This window comes from Pelophylax lessonae, assembly GCF_965119305.1.
Source record: "Pelophylax lessonae genome assembly, chromosome: 5".
Classification (NCBI taxonomy): domain Eukaryota; kingdom Metazoa; phylum Chordata; class Amphibia; order Anura; family Ranidae; genus Pelophylax; species Pelophylax lessonae.
Window position 1 is genome coordinate 380,557,961 of NC_138772.1, and position 23,011 is coordinate 380,580,971.

At 44.4% G+C, this 23,011-nt stretch overlaps 1 protein-coding gene across 1 annotated transcript in view; it reads right to left on the bottom strand.

The window, feature by feature from the left end:
• CEP192 (centrosomal protein 192) overlaps positions 1-23,011 on the bottom strand; it is a 506,433-nt gene that overhangs the window by 422,216 nt on the left and 61,206 nt on the right. The window contains exon 6 of the mRNA XM_082258491.1: positions 3,047-3,188. Coding sequence (XP_082114617.1) covers positions 3,047-3,188 — 142 coding nt within the window. The remainder of the gene's footprint in view (positions 1-3,046; positions 3,189-23,011) is intronic.

Consider the following 23,011-nt stretch of genomic DNA (forward strand, 5'->3'; position numbering starts at 1 on the left):
ATCCCTGTCCCGAAAATTGAGCAGCTTAGCAATAAAGGTGCGGGGGGGTGCTCCCTGGGGTGGTGGTCTGCCCGAGAGGCGATGTGCCCTCTCCACCACAAAAGTAGGGGAGAAAGCCTCACGGCCATATGTATCAATAAGCAACTGTTCCAGGAAGTCTGAGGGATGAGACCCCTCTGCCCCTTCAGGGAGACCAATCAGTCTGATATTGCACCTCCTAAGGTGGTTTTCCATGTCATCCTGTTTTAATTGTAGCTGGGTCACCTGGAGCTGGAGGGCATCAGAGGTGCGCTGAAGGGGGGGCAGGGCATCCTCGACCCCACGATCCGCTGCTCAGCCTCGGTCACTCGCTCCCTCACCTTCTGGAGATCCTGACGGACTAGGGATATGTAAATTTTCACCTCTTCTATCTTGGTGGTGAGGGACGCCTGGCACTGTGCAATAGCGTCCAGAACCCGCTCTGTCTCGGCTCCCGCAGAGCTTACCTCCGCTCCCGCGCCATCTTGGGCCTGGTCACCCTTGTCTTGGCGGCGAAACTTGTCCAGTTTTGCGGTGACATCCGTGGATTTTTTCGGTGGCGACATGTTCCACAGCTGCAGCGGGGCTTCAGGAGGTGCTGGGGAAGCGATTTAGGATTCCAGGGTGCAGGATTAATGCAATTAGGAGATTCGGCCAGCGGAGCTCACCTCAACAGCGTCCTACCTCATGCCGCTCCAGGCCACGCCCTCAGGAAAAATCTTTTAAGTGCAAGATTCTATATAAAAACTTATATTTTTACTGACAGATGCGATTGGACGTGTGTATGACCCAATCTGCAAAAAACATACATATATGCAAAACCGGACAAATTTACCGGCAGATGTGATTGAATGTGTGTATGTTCCAATTGGTAGCAATCGCCCAACACGGATTGTAAGTGCAAAACCCAAACCCAATCATAACTGTACCATATATCTTACCCCAACACTCACCCTAATCTATAGTACCATATTTACCAGGATGCAGCTCAGGTTCTCGCTGTTCTAAAGGGATACCACAATCACACATGGAACAAAAAATAGATGTATGCATACTCTCTTATATACCACATTGAATAAAATCAGTGGTATTTACTACAAGATTATTAATGAATGTATCTGTATAACTGTTACAGAATTGGTGACTACTACCTTTGATAAAGGCTCAACTGGGAGCCGAAACGCGTAGGAAAAACGCAGGAGAAACTCGCTGACAAGACAGAGATCTATCCTAAACAGTCACAGAAATAAACACTTGTCACAAAATCTCTTAACTGTTCACACCTCTTCACCTGGGTCTATAACCCATCACAATTTACTATGTACTTTTTATGTACACTGCTTGATACAAGACATTAAATATTTGTCTTATTTTACAATTTTGTATTACCATTTACTATCATTACCTGCCTAAAAAGTCCCCCCCCCCCCCTAAAAAAACTTGGCTTGAGGTACCAACCCACACACAAAATTTATCAGGGACGACGGCAAAAACCATACTCCAGATAGGCTGATAGAGATCAAAATCGCCTCCTGGTAGAAGGTAAGCCTCCACCCTAGTCTCATGTCTTACAGGTTTTCCTCTAAGACTGCCCTGTATTTGGCTCAATCTTCCCAATCAACTCTAACCAGCTTCCCCGTCCCGGCTAAAAAAAAAGCATCTCCACAACATGATGCTGCCACCACATTTTACAGTGGGGATGGTGTGTTCAGGGTGACGTGCAGTGTTAAGTTTTCCAACACACACAGCATTTTTTCCACAAAGGTAAATTTGTCTCATCTGACCAGAGTACTTTCTTCCATATGTTTGCTGTGTCCCCCACACTGCTTCTCGCAAACTGCAACGGGATTTCTTTTGGCTCTTTCAACAATGGCTTTATGGCCACTCTTCCACAAAAGCAAGATTTGTGTAGTGAACAACCAATTGTTGTCCTGTGAAACGATCCTCCCACCTGAGCTGTGGATCTGTGCAGCTCCTCCATAGTTACCATGGGCCTCCTGGCTGCTTCTCTGATTAATGCTCTACTAACCCAGACCATCAGTTTAAGTGGACAGCCATGTCTTAGTAGGTTTGCAGTTGTGACATACTCATTTCAATTTTTGGATGATGGATTTAACAGTGCTCCGTGAGCTGTTCAAAGCTTGGGATATTTTTTAGAACCCACCATGTTTTAAACTTCTTCCCTGACCGGCCTGGTTTGTTCACTAAGGTTCTCTAACAAGCCTCTTGGGGCTTCACAGAACAGCTGTATTTATACTGAGATTAAATTACACACAGGTGGACTCTAGTGGAAGCAATTGCCTTCAGAAGTCACATAATTCGTAAATAGATTTAAGTTAGAAGTATCAGAGTAAAAGGAGGCTGAACAAAAATGCACGCCACACTTTTCCATCCACTTGACACAATTATGTGCCACTTTGTGTTGGTCTATCCCAATAAAATAAATTTACCTTTTTGGTTGTAATAGGACAAGACGTGGAAAATTTAAAAAGGTTTGAATACTTTGAGGCACTGTATTCTAGTAATGTCAGCAAGAGTGAGGTTTTGCCTAGGGCTAAGGAAGAGAGCAGGAGACCCATTACAACCAGCGGGCACCTTGGGGGGAATGTAGTGCTACATCAGCATATCCTCCCATACGACCAGGGGCCAGAAGGGGGAGAGGGGGAAATCAGGGATGTGCTGGGTTAAACTAAAAACAGGGTAGAGGGCAAGAAAGAAAGGGCAACACATGGATGGGGGGGCAGCATAATGATGACTCCAATTTGCATGGAAGCAGCAGAAGCCAACACTTTATGGACGTGTAATGAACATCTGCCAGGGTCCAGAGCCACCGATAGAGAGACATCTGTGTTAAATCATATTTTATTCCCTGCTTTCAGTGCACAAACCCCAATTACACTTACTAAAAAAAAAAAAAAAACCTGGATAAAAGCTCCACATGTAAAGTTACTTGTCTTTGGTACCATCTGGCTAACATTTATGCACCCAGCTGTTTTTTTAATATATATTCTCAACATAGGTTTATTACCTGAAGAGCTAGCATCTAAGCTAGCAATAGATATCAACTTTTCATTTTCCAGCAAACTTGCTACAGGTGAACTTATATCTTCATCTGGGGAACCACACACTTCTTTCTCAGCATCTTTCAATGAAGAGGGCATGCTGTAAACCTTAAATAAAAAATAAAATAAAAAAAACAAACAAACAAACATAAATTTTTTTCATTTTCATTTGTTAAAAGAATACATAAAAAATGATAATACAGGCTTACCTTTAATCGGTATTAAACTACAAACTAAAAAATGTAACATACTGCAGCTTAGCAATCATTCGATGTGGATTTTTTTCTCCCCCCTGGTGATCTGGCAAGTAACACACCTATTGTATTACAGAGAACACTACAGCTGAATGAACACTGGGGGCACATTTCAAGAGCAGCATTGTCAGTCTGGGGGTAGGGGCGTGTTAGATGTACTAGCATATTTAAATACACTAACAAATGAAAGATACACTCCAGCTAATACTTTTTAATCAATTACAGCTGTTTTCTCCTTTTGGGATAAAGATTTTACATGGAAAAAAAACTTAAACAATTGTAAGCAAACCTGTCAGTGGTACAGTGCATCTGGGAAGTAATCACAGTGCTTCACTTTTTCCACACTTTATGTTACAGCCTTATGCCAAAAGGGATTTAATACAATAATTTTCATCAAAATTCTACAAACAATAACCCAATATGACAACATGTAAGAAGTTTATTTGAAATCACTGCAAATGTATTAATCAAAATTAAAAATATCAAATGTAGACAAGTATTAACAGCCTTTGAACCATGGCACTGAAAAGTGAGCTCTGATGCACCCTGTTTCCACTGTTCACCCTTGAGATATTTTTACAACTTGGGAGTCCACCTGTAATAAATTCAGTTGATTGGACATGATTTGGAAAGGCTGTCTATGTAAAAGGTCCAACGGTTAAATGTGCACGTCAGAGCAGAAACCAAGGCATGAAGTAAAAAGGAACTGTCTTTAGTTCTGCGAGACAGGATTGTATCAAGGCCCAGATCTGGGGCAGGGTACAGAAAAAGTTCTGCAGTATTGGAGGGTCCCAGTATGCACAGTGGCCTCCATCATCTGTAAAGGGGAGACGTTCAGAACCACCATGACTCTTCCTTGAGCACGCCGCCAAACCAAACAGAGCAATCAGGGGAGAAGGGCCTTAGTCAGGGAGGTGACCAAGAAACCGATGGTCACTCTGACAGTGCTGTAGCGTTTCACTGTGGAGAGAGGAGAAATTTCTAGAAAAACTACCAACTCTGCAGCCCTCCACCAAACAGGCCTGTATGGTAGAGTGGCCAGACGGAAGCCACATGACCGCCCGTTTGGAGTTTGCCAAAAGGCACCTCAAGGACTTTCAGACTACGAGAAAGAAAATTATCTGGTCGGATGAAATGCCTGAATGGCAAGTGTCCTGTCTGGAGGAAACCAGGCACCACTCATCTGGCCAATACATCCCTAAAGTGAAGCATGGTGCTGTGGGGACGTTTATCAGAGGCAGGAACTGGGAGACTAGTCAGAATCAGGAGAAAATAGAACGCAGCAATGTACAGTGACATCCTTGATGAAAACCTGCTCCAGAGCACTCTGGGCCTCAGACTGGGGCGAAGGTTCATCTTCCAACAGGACAACGATCCTAAGCACAAAGCCAAGATAACAAAGGAGTGGCTATGGAACAACTCTGAATGTCTGAGTGGCCCAGCCAGACCCCAGACTTGAATCCGATTAAACATCTCTGGAGACATCTGAAAATGGCTGTGCACCAACTCTTCCCATCCAACCTGATGGAGCTTGAGAGGTCCTGCAAAGAATGGGATAACCTGCCCAAAAATAGGTGTGCCAAGCTTGTAGCATCATACTCAAAGACTTGAGGCTGTAACTGGTGAAAAATTACTTCAACGAGGTATTGAGCAAAGACTGAATACTTATGTACATTTTTTTTTATTTTTAATACATTTTCAACAATTTCAAACAAACTTCTTTTACATGGAAAGGCGCTTTTACAGTCAGATCCATAAATATTGGGACATCGACACATTACTAATCTTTTTGGCTCTATAAACCACCACAATGGATTTGAAATGAAACAAACAAGATGTGCTTTACCTGCAGACTTTCAGTTTTAATTTGAGGGTATTTACATCCAAATCAGGTGAAAGGTGTAGGAATTACAACAGTTTGTATATATGCCTCCCACTTTAACCACTTTATCCCCCTGGAAGATTTGGCTGCTCAATGACCAGGCCACTTTTTTCAACTTGGCACTGCGCGACTGACAATTGCGCAATCATGCAATGCTGCACCCACACACAATATACGTTCTTTTCTTCCCCACAAACAGGGGGAATTTGATCACCTATGCGCTTTTTATTTTTTGCGATATTCATACAAAAATAGCAAAAATTGAGGAAAAATTTACATTTTCCAATTTGACTGTTAAAAAATATCCAAAATATTCAAGTTTCGTCATATCTTTAGGCCAAAATGTATTTGGCTACATGTCTGACAAAAAAATTCTCAACAAGACCGGAAGATTTTACCCCCTTCCTAACCAGGCCATATTTTGCGATTTGGCACTGCGTTACTTTAACGACAATTGCACGGACCGTGCGACGCTGTACCCAAATTAAATTTACGTTCTTTTTTTCCCACAAATAGAGCTTTTTTTTTGGTGGCATTTGATCACCTATGCGATTTAAAAAAATATATATATATATTTTACATTCCAATAACATTCCCAAAAAAAAATTAATCACATTTTTTTACCATTTTAGGCCAATTTGTTTTCTGCTACATATTTTTTTTTTTTTTTTATACCAAAAAACAATAAAATGTATTTTGATTGGTTTGCGCAAAAGTGATCGCGTTTACCAACTACGGGAAAGATTTGTCATTTTTATTTTTTACTAGTAATGGTGATGATCTGCGACTTTTTTGCGGGACTGCGACATTGCAGCGGACAGATCGGACCCCTGACATTTGACACTTTTGGGGGGGACCAGTGACATTACTAAAGTAATCAGTGCTAAAACTATGCACTGTTACTGTAATGATGACACTGGCAGGGAAGGGGTTAACGCTGTTGGTGATCAAGGGGTTAAATGTATGCCTCATGCTTACCAGTGTTGGTCATCTTACTTTAAAAAAGTAATTAGTTACAGTTACAAATTACTTCTCCCAAAAAGTAATTGAGTTACTGACTCAGTTACCACATTGAAAAAGTAATTAGTTACTCAGCAAAGTAACTGCGACTTTTTTTTTTTTTTTACTATTTTATAATGCAATTATGTTCTATAAGATCTTTAATAGTGGTGGCGGTGTGGCACACTGTGGGGGTCTGAGTCCTCCTGACTGTGTGAGTAACTGTATTTTTGTTTTTTTTTGTTTTTTGGTACCTGCTGCCTGGAGTGGCTGGCTGGTGGTGGTGTGGCACACTGGTGGTGGTGGCGGTGTGGCACACTGGTGGTGACGTGGCACACTGGTGGTGGCGTGGCACAATAGTGATGACGTGGCACAATAGTGGTGACGTGGCACAATAGTGGTGACGTGGCACAATAGTGGTGACGTGGCACAATAGTGGTGACGTGGCACAATAGTGGTGACGTGGCACAATAGTGGTGACGTGGCACAATAGTGGTGACGTGGCACACTGGTTGTGGGGGTCTGAGTCCTCCTGACCTGACTTAATTTTTTTTTTTTGGTATCTGCTGGCTGCTGGTGGTGGTGTCGGTGGCACACTGCCTGGTGGTGGGTGGGTGGCTGGTGGGGGTCCTGACTGTGTCTGACTTTTTTTTTTTTTTTTTTGGGACAAAAACAATCAGCGCAGACAGGTAAATAAAGCTTAGATGAGGACGGAAATGCCAGCTGGACACCGACCCGGTATACACAGCAAATTCCCAGACAGAAATTACAAACAAAATGGTGCAGCGCAAATCCTGTAAACACAATATATTAAGTGTACATGAAGGGCAAAAGTCCCAAAGAAACTGCAGAAAAGTCCTTGGATCCACTAGGTGTTGAAAAGGATGTAGGAGACAGCAACTTTAAACCAGTGATCACCCTGCACCAGACAGCACACATATGCCCTCACCTCATAATTAGACCCCTGTTTTACACATCAATCAGCGGGCTCCAGGTGTATAGGCAAGTAGCACTTAGAGGCTAAGGACCAGGCAGAGAACATATATCAAAAGGCCCAAGTCATTGACAGAAGCTCCGTGGGATATATGTAAAAAAAGAGAGAAGCAGGACCTCTAATGGCAGACTGTAAATAGTTGAAAGCTTTAATAGATGGAAATGCACTTACAATTGCGAGGCTTTAAACAGGCACATCAGCGTCACCAGACGGATGAGACTCCACCTCCCGCACGTCACCCGCTGCGGCTGTCTCGAGCGTGAGCCTGCCCTCTAATTGCGCGCTTCCTGTTGCTGTCCTGCTGTGAGCCTGTGACTGACTGTCCCCGACGAGACGATCGTGAGTTTCCTCCTCTTCTCTCTCCACTCCAGTGCCGCGGACAGCGGTCATAGAGGAGAGGGGAAATACAATTACATCTACTGCCACCTAGTGGCGGTAGATGTAATTGCAGTAACGCAGCCGAAAGTAGCGGCAACGGCGTTACAGGGAAAGGACGAGGAATCTGATAGATTACTCGTTACCCTGAAAAGTAACTGCGTTAAGTAACGCCGTTTACTTAAACGCAGTTACTTACAACACTGATGCTTACTGACGTGTGTGGGGGGAGGGGGTTCTGTGACAGTGACAGAGATCGCAGGTTCAGCTATGCTGAATCCGGTGATCTCCTCCTGTGTCACAGAGAAATCCGCCCGCTTTGTTTACACAAGCGGGCGGATTTTCTCACTCTTTCCGACGATCAGGAAAGAGAGGCAGTTATCACTGACTCTCCTCCTCCGGCCCGACTCCCGCTGTGTCTAAACACAGCGGAAGCGAGCCTCCGGGACAGCTAGGAGTCCAGCGAAGTAGGTCTATGTCGCTGGACACAGGGCTGCCACTGTGCCACAGTAGCAGCACAGTGAGCAGTCCTAAAGTGGTTAAGGGACCAAAAGTAATAGGCCAATTGGCTGCTCAGCTGTTCCATGACCAGGTGTGTGTTATTCCCTCATTATCCCATTTACAAGGAGCAGATAAAAGGTCCAGAGTTCATTCCAAGTGTGCTATTTGCATTAGGAATCTGTTGCTGTCAACTCTCAATATGAGATCCAAAGAGCTATCACTATCAGTGAAGCAAGCCACCATTAGGCTGAAAAGACAAAAATAAACCCATCAGAGAGATAGCAAAAACATTAGGTGTGGCCAAATCAACTGTTTGGAACATCCTTAAAAAGGAAGAACGCACCGGTGAGCTCAGCAACACCAAAAGACCCGGAAGGCTACGGAAAACTGTGGTGGATGACCGAAGAATTCTTTCCCTGGTGAAGAAAACACCCTTCACAACAGTTGGACAGATCAAGAACACTCTCCAGGAGGTAGGTGTAAGTGTGTCAAAGTCAACAATCAAGAGAAGACTTCACCAGAGTGAATACAGAGGGTTCACCACAAGATGTAAACCATTGGTGAGCCTCAAAAACAGGAAGGCCAGATTAGAGTTTGCCAATCATCATCTAAAAAAGCCTTCACAGTTTTGGAACAACATCTTATGGACAGATGAGACCAAGATCGACTTGTACCAGAGTGATGGGAAGAGAAGAGTATGGAGAAGGAATGGAACTGCTCATGATCCAAAGCATACCACCTCATCAGTGAAGCATGGTGGTGGTGGTGGTAGTGTCATGGCGAGGGCATGTATAGCTGCCAATGGAACTGGTTCTCTTGTATTTTATTGATGTGACTGCTGAAAAAAGCAGCAGGATGAATTCTGAAGTGTTTTGGGCAATATTATCTGCTCATATTCAGCCAAATGCTTCAGAACCCATTGGAGGGCGCTTCACAGTGCAGATGGACAATGACCCGAAGTATACTGCGAAAGAAAGCAAAGTTTAAGGGAAAGAAGTGGAATGTTATAGAATGGCCAAGTCAATCACTTGACCTGAATCCGATTGAGCATGCATGTCACTTGCTGAAGACAAAACTGAAGGGAAAATGCCCCAAGAACAAGCAGGAACGAAAGACAGTCGCAGTAGAGGCCTGGCAGAGCATCACCAGGGATGAAACCCAGCGTCTGGTGATGTCTATTCGTTCCAGACTTCAGGCTGCAATTGACTGCAAAAGATTTGCAACCAAGTATTAAAAAGTGAAAGTTTGATTTATGATTTTAATCTGTCCCATTACTTTTGGTCCCTTAAAAAGTAGGAGGCACATATACAAACTGTTGTAATTCCTACACCGTTCACATGATTTCTTTGTTTCATTTCAAATACCTTGTGGTGGTGTATAGAGCCAAAAAGATTAGAATTGTGTCAATGTATCAATATTTACGGACCTGACTGTATATACAAAAAACAATCTTATTGCTTGCTCTCTCAACTAAGGTTTTCTCATCATGATTAATGAAAGGCTTATATAGACTAAACGACAGCCTAATATAATGTACTTTATGTAAAAAATAAACACATTATTCAGAAAAACAGGTGATATCAAACATAAAAATCTAACGATTGTGACCTCCGTGATGGGATCACTAACATATATAATGTGTGTCAGAATTAAGTGGTACCAGACAAAAAAAAAAAAAAGAAGAAAAAAAAAAACAGCAAAAAAGTTCAAATTAAAATTTCACTGTAAATTTTGACAGTTCACTGGGAATGGTGACCATCTCTGTAACCATAAACCATGCTGTGCAATATACATGCTTTTCTTCAAAAATATTCAGAGTTCCACCAAGTGCATTTATTAATAGGTGCACTCACCAGAGCCCCCAGGTCCCATTCTTGCCTTTTTGTAAATGCAAATTTGTATAATATTTTAGAACTCTTCCATAGTTAAAAGGCAATCCTCCTTAAGAAGCATCCTCCCCTCAGACAATAGATGGCAGTTGGCATAAAAAAAAAAAAATAACCAGGTGATCGTGCAACACCGTTTAATAAAACAAGTATTAAAAAGTTTAAAACAACTCTGCAGTAGTTGTGCTTAAAAGTGGCCTGCCCAGCACCAGCTCGATAAGCCCGCAAATGCCCCTAGGCAGTCAAGACCTGATAGGATAAGGACTCGCTCCTCCTCACTGCTAGCTACCGTTCCCTGGCTCGCGTGCGTTCCACCACTGCCCAGAAATAACATCAATAGTTATCCATGGAGTTTAGGCAGCAACCTGATCTCTATGCATTTTGCCTGAAAAGGCATCATCAGGAAATCCCTGGTAATCCCAGACCTCAGGAAAGGTATTTCCCGATGATGCATCTATAGGCGAAATGTATAGACATCGGGTTGCAGCCTAAACTCTGTGGATAAATAACCATTGACGTCATTTCTGGGCAGTGGTGGAACGCCCCTTAGAAGGTCCATCCGTAACAAAAACAAGGAATCGGATTAATCAGTTCAGTCACCGCCAGATACACCCGAATCACCTTTACCACATCTAAAGAATGCAAAGCAATTTCCTTAGGACATAGGGACAGTAGCAAAATGTCTTCATTCAAAAGAAACTCCGAGACAACCTTAGGAAGGAACGCCTGACAGGGTCGCAACACCACTTTGTCCCCATGAATCACCAAGTAAGGTGACCGACAGGACAACGCAGCCAACTCCGACAAAGTAAACAGAGGAATTTCTCAAATATTTTCAAAGGGGGGCTTTTGAAGCACGGACCAAACCAAAAGGTACCAGGGGTCACACCGGATGAGCCAGATGGTGATCTCCCTGCACAAAAGTGTGAATCAAGGACTTAATGGTGCCCAGAGCCAAACGTTAATCTAGACCCAATTTTAGAAACTCCAACAAGCGAGACACAGAAAAGGAGCGGGGAGAAACCCCCCACGAAAAACCTTCCTGGAAGTAGATTTCCTAGCCTTCAACAGCATAAGAAATCACTGACTCCGACAGCCCTCTGTCTTTCAGCACTTGGCTTTCAATAGCCACGCCGTTCAAACCAGCAACCGTAAAGCAGGATGAAAGACTGGTCCCTGGGAGGAAGTTTCCAAGGGATGTCAGCTACCAGCCTTACCAGGCCAGTCCGGTGTGACCAGAATGATGAATTTCATCTAACTTGATTCTGCATAGCAGTCTAGCCCAAACTTCCAGGATGTTGATGGGCAACCTGGACTCTTGCTGAATCCAGACACCTTGGGCCGAACACTCCCAAGACACCTCCCCATCTGGACAAACTGCCATCCATAGGGATTACAGTCCAATACAGGGGAAGATAAGATTTCCCCAGACAAAGAGGCACCACAGGAGAGATTCCCTCGAACCCCGACTCAACAGAATCAAATTGTCCAGGGATGCATCACAAATATACTGATCCCTCAGGTCTGCCACCTCAGAAGGGTGTTTACTCCACTCCAGATCCTGGCGCAAAATCATAGCCCATTCCGTTAAGGTCTGGGATACCAAGATGATGGCAAACCCCGTTCTCAAAATGGAACCAGCCGGACCAAAGCCTCAGCTCTTTTTCCCTCTCGGGGTCCTTAAAAGACAGGGAATCCTCCCCTGGCAAAGTGTGGCCTTATTTAGGCAGGGAACCTGAGTCCACCGACAGTGGTACCGTTTGTTTCTTCAGAAGTGACTCCTCAAAGAGATCTCTTCTAGCAAAACGCTTCTATATACCAACCACGCATTTCGGAGAACCCCACTGACTAGTGACAATCTTGTCAAAATAGGCTGGAAAGAAAAACACCTTGTTCAACTCAGAAGATTTGTGGGTGCCAAATTGCACCGGCATCACCGACTCAGCAGCAGCTGAGTCCTTAAACTTTAAAGTTTCCTGCACTGATTACAAACAGGGCCTCCACCAGCGCTTTTTCATACGTGGTTGCAGAGGAGGACTGATCCTATTAGAGAACTCAGCGTGCGTGGACGCAAGCCCAGTGGGCTGACACTCGTCCGTGCTAGCCAAATCCATCTCAGGATCTGGAGGATGCAGAGGATACAGGTGAAGTCAGGGGGGCGCTTCTTGCCAGGTCTTCTTTGCAGGGCCATATCCAATTTGGGTATTAGTGACTGCAGGGCTGCCGTCATGGCCGCCAGGGCAGACAGACCCAGAGGGTCCCGCGGCTTCCAGGAGTGGATCGGGTGGTAAAACGTGCTCCATGACCATAAAGGGTTAAAAAAAAACGGAACCACGCTGCTCAGCAAAGAAAAAAAAAAAAGGAAGCCCCTTCCCCTTGTACACAGTTGGGGCACCAGAAGAATTAGCGCACCCACGGACACCAGTTTGTAACAAGCAGTGTCAGAACAAATAACCCCAATAGAGGGGCGGGTGCTGCGTCTGTCAGTGTACCTCAGAGAAAAGGATTTTAGAGACAAAAATCCAGTTTTTTCGTTCACTGACAGACACATCTATTCTTCAGACCATTGGGATGTCCCAAAGAGTGTCAATATGAGGGGTGGGAAAAAAACAGAAGCCTCTGCAACCGCAGCCTGCAAAACGTTGCGGCCAAACACTGCATCCGAAAATGCAAGTACCGTATTTTCTGGCGTATAAGACTGGGCGTATAAGACGACCTCCCATTTTTGGGGGATTTTTGAGGTTCAAAAGTAGTCTTATACGCCAGAAAATACCGTACATCTACCTTATAAAATTTTGTGAATGTGTGTACAGATGATCACATAGCCGCCTTGCACACCTGAACCACTGACACCCGATGACGGAAGGCTCAGGAGGCCCCAAGCGCCCTTGTAGAATGCACTTTAACCGGGAAAGGAGAAACCTGACCCTTAATGGAGTAGGCCTATACCACAATCTGCCTGATCCACTTGAAAATGGTTGGAGCAGATGAGGCCTGCCCCTTGCGAGGTCCATTCATAGGAACAAAGAATCTGATTTTCTAAATCGGTCCAGTCACCGCCAGGTACACCAGAATCGCGCTTAACACATCTAATAAATGTAAGGCTATTTCCTTAAGATAAATAAAAAGAATAGTAGCGCAAAAAGTCACTGGATGGGACTTTAGAAATGTAAAACAATAAAATCATACATAAAAAGGGTGTTAATAAAAACACTCATATAAGGGTATAAAAGTCCTTTAAAGTCCATAGACCGTCCAGGAATGAATGATGTTACTACTGGATCACCTTTTTTGACCACCACCAAGTGTCACACCAAGGGGTCAGCAGAAATGGCAACTCACCAGATAAAGTGGCTCAGGTGTTCTCACACAAGAGCAAAATGAGCAGATATCCAAGATACAGATGATGGGTGTAGACAAACGACCTGGATATGTCACCGCTGCGCACACTTAATCAGACCTCCTTTCCACAAAATTCCACTCAGCATAGTGATCACATGCAAGGCAAAATAATCCCAATAGTGAAGTATTGTAAAACTCAGCTTTATTGAAAGATAGATTGCACTTACATTTGTAGGAAAAATCAGGCCTCTAAGTAGTAACAAAGCGGCCAGGAAAGGATCCACACTCGTGTAATAGCCCGGGTTGACTCCACGCCAGCCCCGATACTTCCGGGTGGGTTCTCTTCCATGCCACGTGATGTCGGATGCGTCGTCTGGTCACGCCCCAACGCGTTTCGTAATTTCCGACTTCAACTGGGGGCGTGACCAGACGTCGCCATCCACCATCTAAATACCTCCGCTGGAACGCACCGCAACCAATCGGCACAGCGGTGGGACAGCCGGAAGATAACCAGCGCTCACAACGGCGGAAGTAAACAAACACATCCCACTTCCGTGTATCCTCTGCATATGGACAATCATCATGGCACCGCTGAGAAATTAAACAGCGCCAGAAATGTCCAACCTAATATACAGAGGACACAAAGATGCTCATATATACAGTGGGTACGGAAAGTATTCAGACCCCCTTAAATTTTTCACTCTTTGTTATATTGCAGCCATTTGCTAAAATCATTTAAGTTCATTCTTCTTCCTCATGAATGTACACACAGCTCCCCATATTGACGGAAAAACACAGAATTGTTGACATTGTTGCAGATTTATTAAAAAAGAAAAACTGAAATATCACATGGTCCTAAGTATTCAGACCCTTTGCTGTGACACTCATATATTTAACTCAGGTGCTTTCCATTTCTTCTGATCATCCTTGAGATGGTTCTACACCTTCATTTGAGTCCAGCTGTGTTTGATTATACTGATTGGACTTGATTAGGAAAGCCACACACCTGTCTATATAAGACCTTCCAGATCACAATGCATGTCAGAGCAAATGAGAATCATGAGGTCAAAGGAACTGCCTGAAGAGCTCAGAGACAGAATTGTGGCAAGGCACAGATCTGGCCAAGGTTACAAAAAGATTTCTGCTGCACTTAAGGTTCCTAAGAGCACAGTGGCCTCCATAATCCTCAAATGGAAGACGTTTGGGACGACCAGAACCCTTCCTAGAGCTGGCCGTCCAGCCAAACTGAGCTATCGGGGGAGAAGAGCCTTGGTGAGAGAGGTAAAGAAGAACCCAAAGATCACTGTGGCTGAGCTCCAGAGATGCAGTCAGGAGATGAGAGAAAGTTGTAGAAAGTCAACCATCACTGCAGCCCTCCACCAGTCCGGGCTTTATGGCAGAGTGGCCCGACGGAAGCGGTAAGTGTAAGACACATGAAAGCCCACATGGAGTTTGCTAAAAAACACCTGAAGGACTCCAAGATGGTGAGAAATAAGATTCTCTGGTCTGATGAGACCAAAATAGAACTTTTTGGCCTTAATTCTAAGCGGTATGTGTGGAGAAAACCAGGCACTGCTCATCACCTGTCCAATACAGTCCCAACAGTGAAGCATGGTGGTGGCAGCATCATGCTGTGGGGGTGTTTTTCAGCTGCAGGGACAGGACGACTGGTTGCAATAGAGGGAAAGATGAATGCGGCCAAGTACAGGGATATCCTGGACAAAAACCTTCTCCAGAGTGCTCTGGACCTCAGACTGGGCCGAAGGTTTACCTTCCAACAAGACAATGACCCTAAGCACACAGCTAAAATAACGAAGGAGTGGCTTCACAACAACTCCGTGACTGTTCTTGAATGGTCCAGCCAGAGCCCTGACTTAAACCCAATTGAGCATCTCTGGAGAGACCTAAAAATGGCTGTCCACCAACGTTTACAATCCAACCTGACAGAACTGGAGAGGATCTGCAAGGAGGAATGGCAGAGGATCCCCAAATCCAGGTGTGAAAGACTTGTTGCATCTTTCCCAAAAAGACTCCTGGCTGTATTAGATCAAAAGGGGGCTTCTACTAAATACTGAGCAAAGGGTCTGAATACTTAGGACCATGTGATATTTCAGTTTTTCTTTTTTAATAAATCTGCAACAATGTCAACAATTCTGTGTTTTTCTGTCAGTATGGGGTGCTATGTGTACATTCATAAAGAAAGAAGAATGAACTTAAATGATTTTAGCAAATGGCTGCAATATAACAAAGAGTGAAAAAATTAAGGGGGTCTGAATACTTTCCGTACCCACTGTAAATCAAGCTTGATAGTGACAATAAGCACAATTGAAGCATTAAATTTAAGGGTCTCCCCTGTGCCGATCTTCGGTCTGCAGAGCATTGCCAGCCGCATAACACACATAACACAATATCAGCAATTGAGCACATAGCAAATAACATAAGAACATGCATAAAAACAAATCAGTATATGTTTACATGGAATGACCCATATCATATAAACCCCACATATACAAAAGATAACACCCATATATAAAAAATATATATATAAAATATATTACTACAAAGTCACACCCATATAGAATTGTAGTAGAGCTAAATGAAAAATCACTAACACCAAACATTGGTAATAATGATGATAATCAACAACCCAATAATAAACTGGGGCTCACACACAGAGGGTGACCCCAAAAAATAGTAAAAAGAATAAAAGAAAAGGATCTAGGCGAAAAGTCTCACAAATCACTAATATAGCAATTCAGATCCAATTCTATGTTTAACCCCATCGGGGCGAGGGCCTGGGTGAGGAAAATCCATTTGGTCTCACGCTTGGACAATTCACTCACCCAATTCGCACCCCGCCACGACGGGGTAACACGCTCAATCCCCCAAAAGTGAAGACTCCTTGGGTCCCTCTGATGAAACTTTCGGAAATGTGCGGACACATTGTGTTCTCGCAAACCTTTCAAGATGTTGGTGATGTGCTCACCTATTCTCACCTTTAAGGCCCGCTTAGTGCAGCCTATGTACACCAGCTTGCAGGGGCACATCAATCCATAGACCACATGTGTAGTATCACATGTGATCCAACTTTTTATCTTGAACGTTTTGTCAATTGCCGGAACTGTGAAGGATTCTCTTCTCCTGAAGTTGGTCGGTGTAAAAGAGCAGGCCCTACATCTGCCACAGGTGAAGAAACCCTTCATGTCTGGGAAAAAAGACATTCGGGGGGTCTAATACCTTTTTGACGATCTGATTACCAAAATTCGGGGATCGTCGATAAATAAATGAAGGTTTAGCAGGAAGAACTGGACCTAAAGTTCTATCCATTTGTAAGATGGGCCAATGCTGTCTAAAGATCTCCTCTAGCTTTTTATAGTCATTGGAGAAATCTGACAGAAAGCTCCATTGTTTGGGATCATCATTAACATTTACAGGTTTCACTGAAGGCCTTAGAGGTCTGGGAGAATTCTTGATTTTGATAATCTCCCTATCCAGACAAGATTCATCATATCCCTTAGCAATGAACCTGTCCTTCAGGACCTCTGCTTGCTCCATATAGTCAGTGACAGAGGTACAGTTACGCCTGACACGGACAAATTGGCCTCTCGGAATATTCCTGAGCCAGTTCGGATGGTGTCCGCTCTGGATCGCCAAATAACTGTTCCTGTCCGTGGTCTTGAAAAAACTTTAGTAGTGAGTCTCTCACCCTCTCTCTTGATTATAACATCTAAAAAGTTAATTTCGTTCAGACTATAATGGAAATCTAACTTGATAATGTTCCGATTGGAATTTAGGTGTTCCGTAAAGCCAATCAGGCCTTCCTCTGATCCCTGCCAGATGAAGACAATATCATCTATGAAGCGCCTATACAGTAATAGCTCCTGCCGATCTTGATTGAAGACAAACTTGTCCTCCCACTCCGACATGAACAAGTTTGCCAAGCTCGGAGCGAACTTGGCGCCCATAGCAACACCTGTTTTTTGGCTCAAGATCGGCAGGAGCTATTACTGTATAGGCGCTTCATAGATGATATTGTCTTCATCTGGCAGGGATCAGAGGAAGGCCTGATTGGCTTTACGGAACACCTAAATTCCAATCGGAACAACACATCACCAACATCTTGAAAGGTTTGCGAGAACACAATGTGTCCGCACATTTCCGAAAGTTTCATCAGAGGGACCCAAGGAGTCTTCACTTTTGGGGGATTGAGCGTGTTACCCCGTCGTGGCGGGGTGCGAATTGGGTGAGGGAATTGTCCAAGCGTGAGACCAAATGGATTTTCCTCACCCAGGCCCTCGCCCGATGGGGTTAAACATAGAATTGGATCTGAATTGCTATATTAGTGATTTGTGAGACTTTTCGCCTAGATCCTTTTCTTTTATACTTTTTACTATTTTTTGGGGTCACCCTCTATGTGTGTGAGCCCCAGTTTATTATTGGGTTGTGGATTATCATCATTTTTACCAATGTTTGGTGTTAGTGATTTTTCATTTAGCTCTACTACAATTCTATATGGGTGCGACTTTGTAGTAATATATTTTATATATATATTTTTTATATATGGGTGTTATCTTTGTATATGTGGGGTTTATATGATATGGGTCATTCCATGTAAACATATACTGATTCGTTTTTATGCATGTTCTTATGTTATTTGCTATGTGCTCAATTGCTGATATTGTGTTATGTGTGTTATGCGGCTGGCAATGCTCTGCAGACCTAAGATCGGCACAGGGGAGACCCTTAAATTAATGCTTCAATTGTGCTTATTGTCACTATCAAGCTTGATTTATATATGAGCATCTTTGTGTCCTCTGTATATTAGGTTGGACATTTCTGGCGCTGTTTAATTTCTCAGCGGTGCCATGATGATTGTCCATATGCAGAGGATACACGGAAGTGGGATGTGTTTGTTTACTTCCGCCATTGTGAGCGCTGGTTATCTTCCGGCCGTCCCACCGCTGTGCCGATTGGTTGCGGTGCGTTCCAGCGGAGGTATTTAGATGGTGGATGGCGACGTCTGGTCACGCCCCCAGTTGAAGTCGGAAATGACGAAACGCGTCGGGGCGTGACCAGACGACGCATCCGACATCACGTGGCACGGAAGAGAACCCACCCGGAAGTATCGGGGCTGGCGTGGAGTCAACCCGGGCTATTACACGAGTGTGGATCCTTTCCTGGCCGCTTTGTTACTACTTAGAAGCCTGATTTTTCCTACAAATGTAAGTGCAATCTATCTTTCAATAAAGCTGAGTTTTACAATACTTCACTATTGGGGTTATTTTGCCTTGCATGTGATCACTATGCTGAGTGGAATTTTGTGGAAAGGAGGTCTGATTAAGTGTGTGCAGCGGTGACATATCCAGGTCGTTTGTCTACACCCATCATCTGTATCTTGGATATCTGCTCATTTTGCTCTTGTGTGAGAACACCTGAGCCACTTTATCTGGTGAGTTGCCATTTCTGCTGACCCCTTGGTGTGACACTTGGTGGTGGTCAAAAAAGGTGATCCAGTAGTAACATCACTCATTCCTGGACGGTCTATGGACTTTAAAGGACTTTTATAACCTTATGTGAGTGTTTTTATTAACACCCTTTTTATGTATGATTTTATTGTTTTACATTTCTAAAGTCACATCCAGTGACTTTTTGCGCTACTATTCTTTTTATGTTTTCCAATATATATCATTATTTGGTGAAGTAGCAGCAGTTTGTAGTTTAGCAGTTTATGAACTGACTCCTCCAACAAGCGCAGAGATATCCTGCTTGACAAATTTGTGTCCAGATATATACTTTGATATTTCCTTAAGATGTTTCGGCTTAGGACATAGGGATGGTAGCACAATGTCTTCATTCAAATGAATCTCCAAGACAACCTTAGGAAGGAACACCGGACAGGGTCGCATCACCATTTTGTACCTATGAATCACCAAGTAAGGTGACCGACAGGACAACGCAGCCAACTCCAATACAGGACATGTGGAAGTAATAGCCACCAAGAAAGCTACCTTCTCCGATACAGTGAGCAAAGGAATTTCTGGAATATTTTCAAAAGGAGGCTTTTGAAGCATCGACAAAACTAAATTGAGATCTCACTGAGGTACCAGGGATCGCACAGGAGGAGTCAGATGACAAATTCCCTGCACAAAAGTGTGAACCAAGGACTTTGCTGCTAAAGGCCTTTAGAAAAAAATAGCTAAGGCAGAAATCTGGCCCTTGATGGTGCCCAGAGCCAAACGTTGATCTACACCCAATTGTAGAAACGCCAACAGGCGAGACAGAAAAAGGAGTGGGGAGAAACCCCCTGTGACTCACACCAAGTAATTTATGCCTTCCAAACTCTTTAATAAACCTTCCTGGATGTAGATTTCCTAGCCTCCAACAGTGTAGGAATCACCAACTGACAGCCCCTGTCTTTCAGCACCTGGCTGTCAATAGCCAAGCCGGTAAAGCCAGCGACCATAAAGCAGGATGGAAGATTGGTCCCCGAGACAGAAGATCTTCCCTGAGAGGAAGCTTCCAAGGGACATCTGCTACCAGCCTTACCAGGCCTACGTACCAAGACCAGCGAAGCCAGTCTGGTGCCACCAGGATGACTGAAATTCCTTATACCTCGATTCTGCGTAGCAGTCTCGTCAGAAGTTGTATTGGAGGAAATGAGAAGATACTGACCCCAAGGAGACACCAGAGCGACATGAACATTGGACCTTCCTGTTGAGACAGGAAGCCAGCAGGTCTACATAGGCAGTCCCCCATCGAAGACACAGTTAATGAAATACCTCCGGGTTAAGAGTCCATTCTCTCGGATCCAACGTTTGTCGACTAAGATAGTTCACTTACCAATTCCCTACCCACGTAAGGTACACAGCAAAGCACGCCGGAACATATCGTTCTGCCCACAAGATGCCAGCCACTTCCCGGCCCGCCAGGGCACTGTTCATGCCCCCTTGATGGAACCACCTCGGAGGTGGAGACCATCAGCCCCAGCACTTGCATGCGAGTCCTGAGTAATCGATGGTTGGACAACAGGAGCCGAAAGCATCCTGTAGCTTCAGAAGTTTTGTCTGAGGAAGAAACAACCCGTGCTGACGCTGAATCCAGATTCAGACCCAAGTAGTCCAGCTTCGTGGATGGAGACAGTGCTGATTTCTGAAAATTCAGTGTCTACCCGAACTCCTGCAGGGTACACACCGTAACGTCCAAGTCGGCTTCTAGAGCTGAGGAAGAATCTGCACGAAGAAGCAGATAGTCCAGGTAACCTAGTACCGCAATCCCCTTCTGCTGTAACAAGGCCAACACTGGGGCCAAAAACCTTGTGAACACCCACGGAGCTGAGGCGAAACCAAAGGTTAACACCACGAATTGAAAGTGCTCCTCGCCCACAGCAAAAGAAAACGCTGATGCTCGACATCAAATGGAATATGAAGGTGAGCATCCTTGAGATCGGAAGAAACCAGCAGATCTCCTTAATGAAGGAAAGCTACTACTGTGCAGAAGGACTCCATCCGAAATTTCTGAACCTGCACAAAGTGGTTCAGAGCCTTGAGATCCAAGTTCGGACGAACCTTGCCTTCCCTCCTGGGAACTGTAAACAGATTTGAATAAAAACCTTGGAAACGTTCCAACTCTGGAACAGGCACAATTAACTCTTTGTGCTAACAGGTCCTGCACTGCTTGGTAGAGGCCCTGAAGCCACTAGGGAGACAGCAGGTGTAAGTTGAAAGGACAGAACCTTGCCAGGGGCAGATGCAGGTGAGGGCACCCCTTAAGGCTGGGGAACAGGTGGATCTCGAACCCTTTTCCTGCAAACCAGACAGACGAAAGGGTCGCTTGTGAGCTGAAAAGAAGGGACCCCGCTTACTGCGAGGTTGCTTGCCCTTAGTAACCTGCGAAAGTAAAGTACTTTTACCTCCTGTTAGACCGTTAATGATCTCTTCTATAGGAGGCACCGAACATGCAGTCATCTACAAAAGGAAGATCAGTCAGCACCTTTTCAGAAGCCTGGTCAGCCAACCAGTACTTCAGCCAGATCATGCGGCGAAGGATCATCGCCGTCACAGAAACCCTCCCGGCCAAGAGGGCCGTATCCAGGAATGCATCACAAATATTCTATAACCCTTGGATAACTGATCCGTCAGGTCCGCCACCTCAGAAGGGTGTTGACTCCCCTCCAGATCCTGGTGCAAAATCTTGCCAGGTCGTCTTTGCAGGGCCATATTTAAATTTGGCTTCTAGTGACTGCAGGGCTGCAGTCATGGCCGCCAGCGCAGACTGAGACCCTGAGGGTCCCGCAGCTACTAGGAGTGGATTGGGTGGTGAAACATGCCAAAGGCAAGGTCTTGTTGCGACAGTACTTCCACACGATAGTGCTTTAGGAAGGTATCTTGGCTGGACCAGGTGGCTGCATGGCGGATCTGCTCCCAGGATGCTCCGGCTTTTTCGGCCCAGGAAGTTGCCATGCCCCTTGTGGAATGTGCCTTTAGATTTGTTGGTGTGGGGGTACCTGACACCTTATATGACATACTAATGGCTTGTTTAATCCACCTAGAGATTGAGGGTTTTGATGCTTGTAATCCCCTCCTTGGTCCAGAATGTAGAACCAATAGGTGGCTAGATCTTCTAAAGCCCTTGGTTCTTTCTAAATATGCTAGAAGACACCTTCTTACATCTAAGCAATGGAATTTATGTTCTTTTGCACATTTAGGTTTTTTACAGAAAGATGGGAGAACCATCTCTTGATTCCTATGAAAAGACGACACTACCTTGGGTAGGTACAGTGGGTCTGGTTTAAGAATCACCCTGTCTTGGAGAATTTGCATAAAAGGTTCCTTTATGGATAAGCTTTGTAAATCTCCCACTCTCCTGGCTGTGGTGATTGCCAACAGAAAAGTTAACTTGATTGACAAAATGTTTAAACTAATTTTGTTCAAAGGTTCAAATGCTTCACTAGATAATGTCTCTAGTACTAGCGTTAGGTTCCAAACTGGAACATTAGTTCTGTTAATTGGAGATACTCTGCTCCGGGCTAACAGAAACCTCTTAAAAAAATTAAAGGTTCTTTGGCCAGACTTTTGTCTAAAAAAACAGAAAGTGCTGCTACCTGTACTTTAAGGGTGTTCACTGCCACCCCCTTATCTACCACATCCTGTAAAAAATCCAGGATCCTTGGGATTGAGGCAGAGGAATCCTTCTTCTGACTCTGCCAAGTACAGAATGTTTTCCAGATTTTGGAATACATTTTCCTAGTTACTGGCTTTCTACTTGAAAGGAGGGTCTCAATGACTTTGTCTGAGCATCCTTTTTCTTTTAATATTTGGCGTTCACTACCCAGGCTGTTAACTGAAAAAACTGCGGTCTGGGGTGAATCAGAGGTCCTTGTAGTAACAGGTCTGGAACTTCTGGCAGTTTTCATGATGCTGTCACTGATAGGGATACCAGGGTTGCAAACCACGTTCTCTTTGGCCACCCAGGTGTGACTAGGATGAGGCGTAGTTGCGGCCATCCGCTGAGTTACTGCAGAACTCTCGCAATTAGATTCTGTGGGGGAAAGGCATAGGCTAGCCTGAAGGGCCAAGGTTGTGCTAGAGCATCCAAGCCCAGCATACCCCTCTGTTTTGTCAGAGAAAAGAACTGTTCTACTTTTCGGTTCTGCCGAGTGGCAAATATGTCCACTTCTGGCTGACCAAATTTTTGGACTA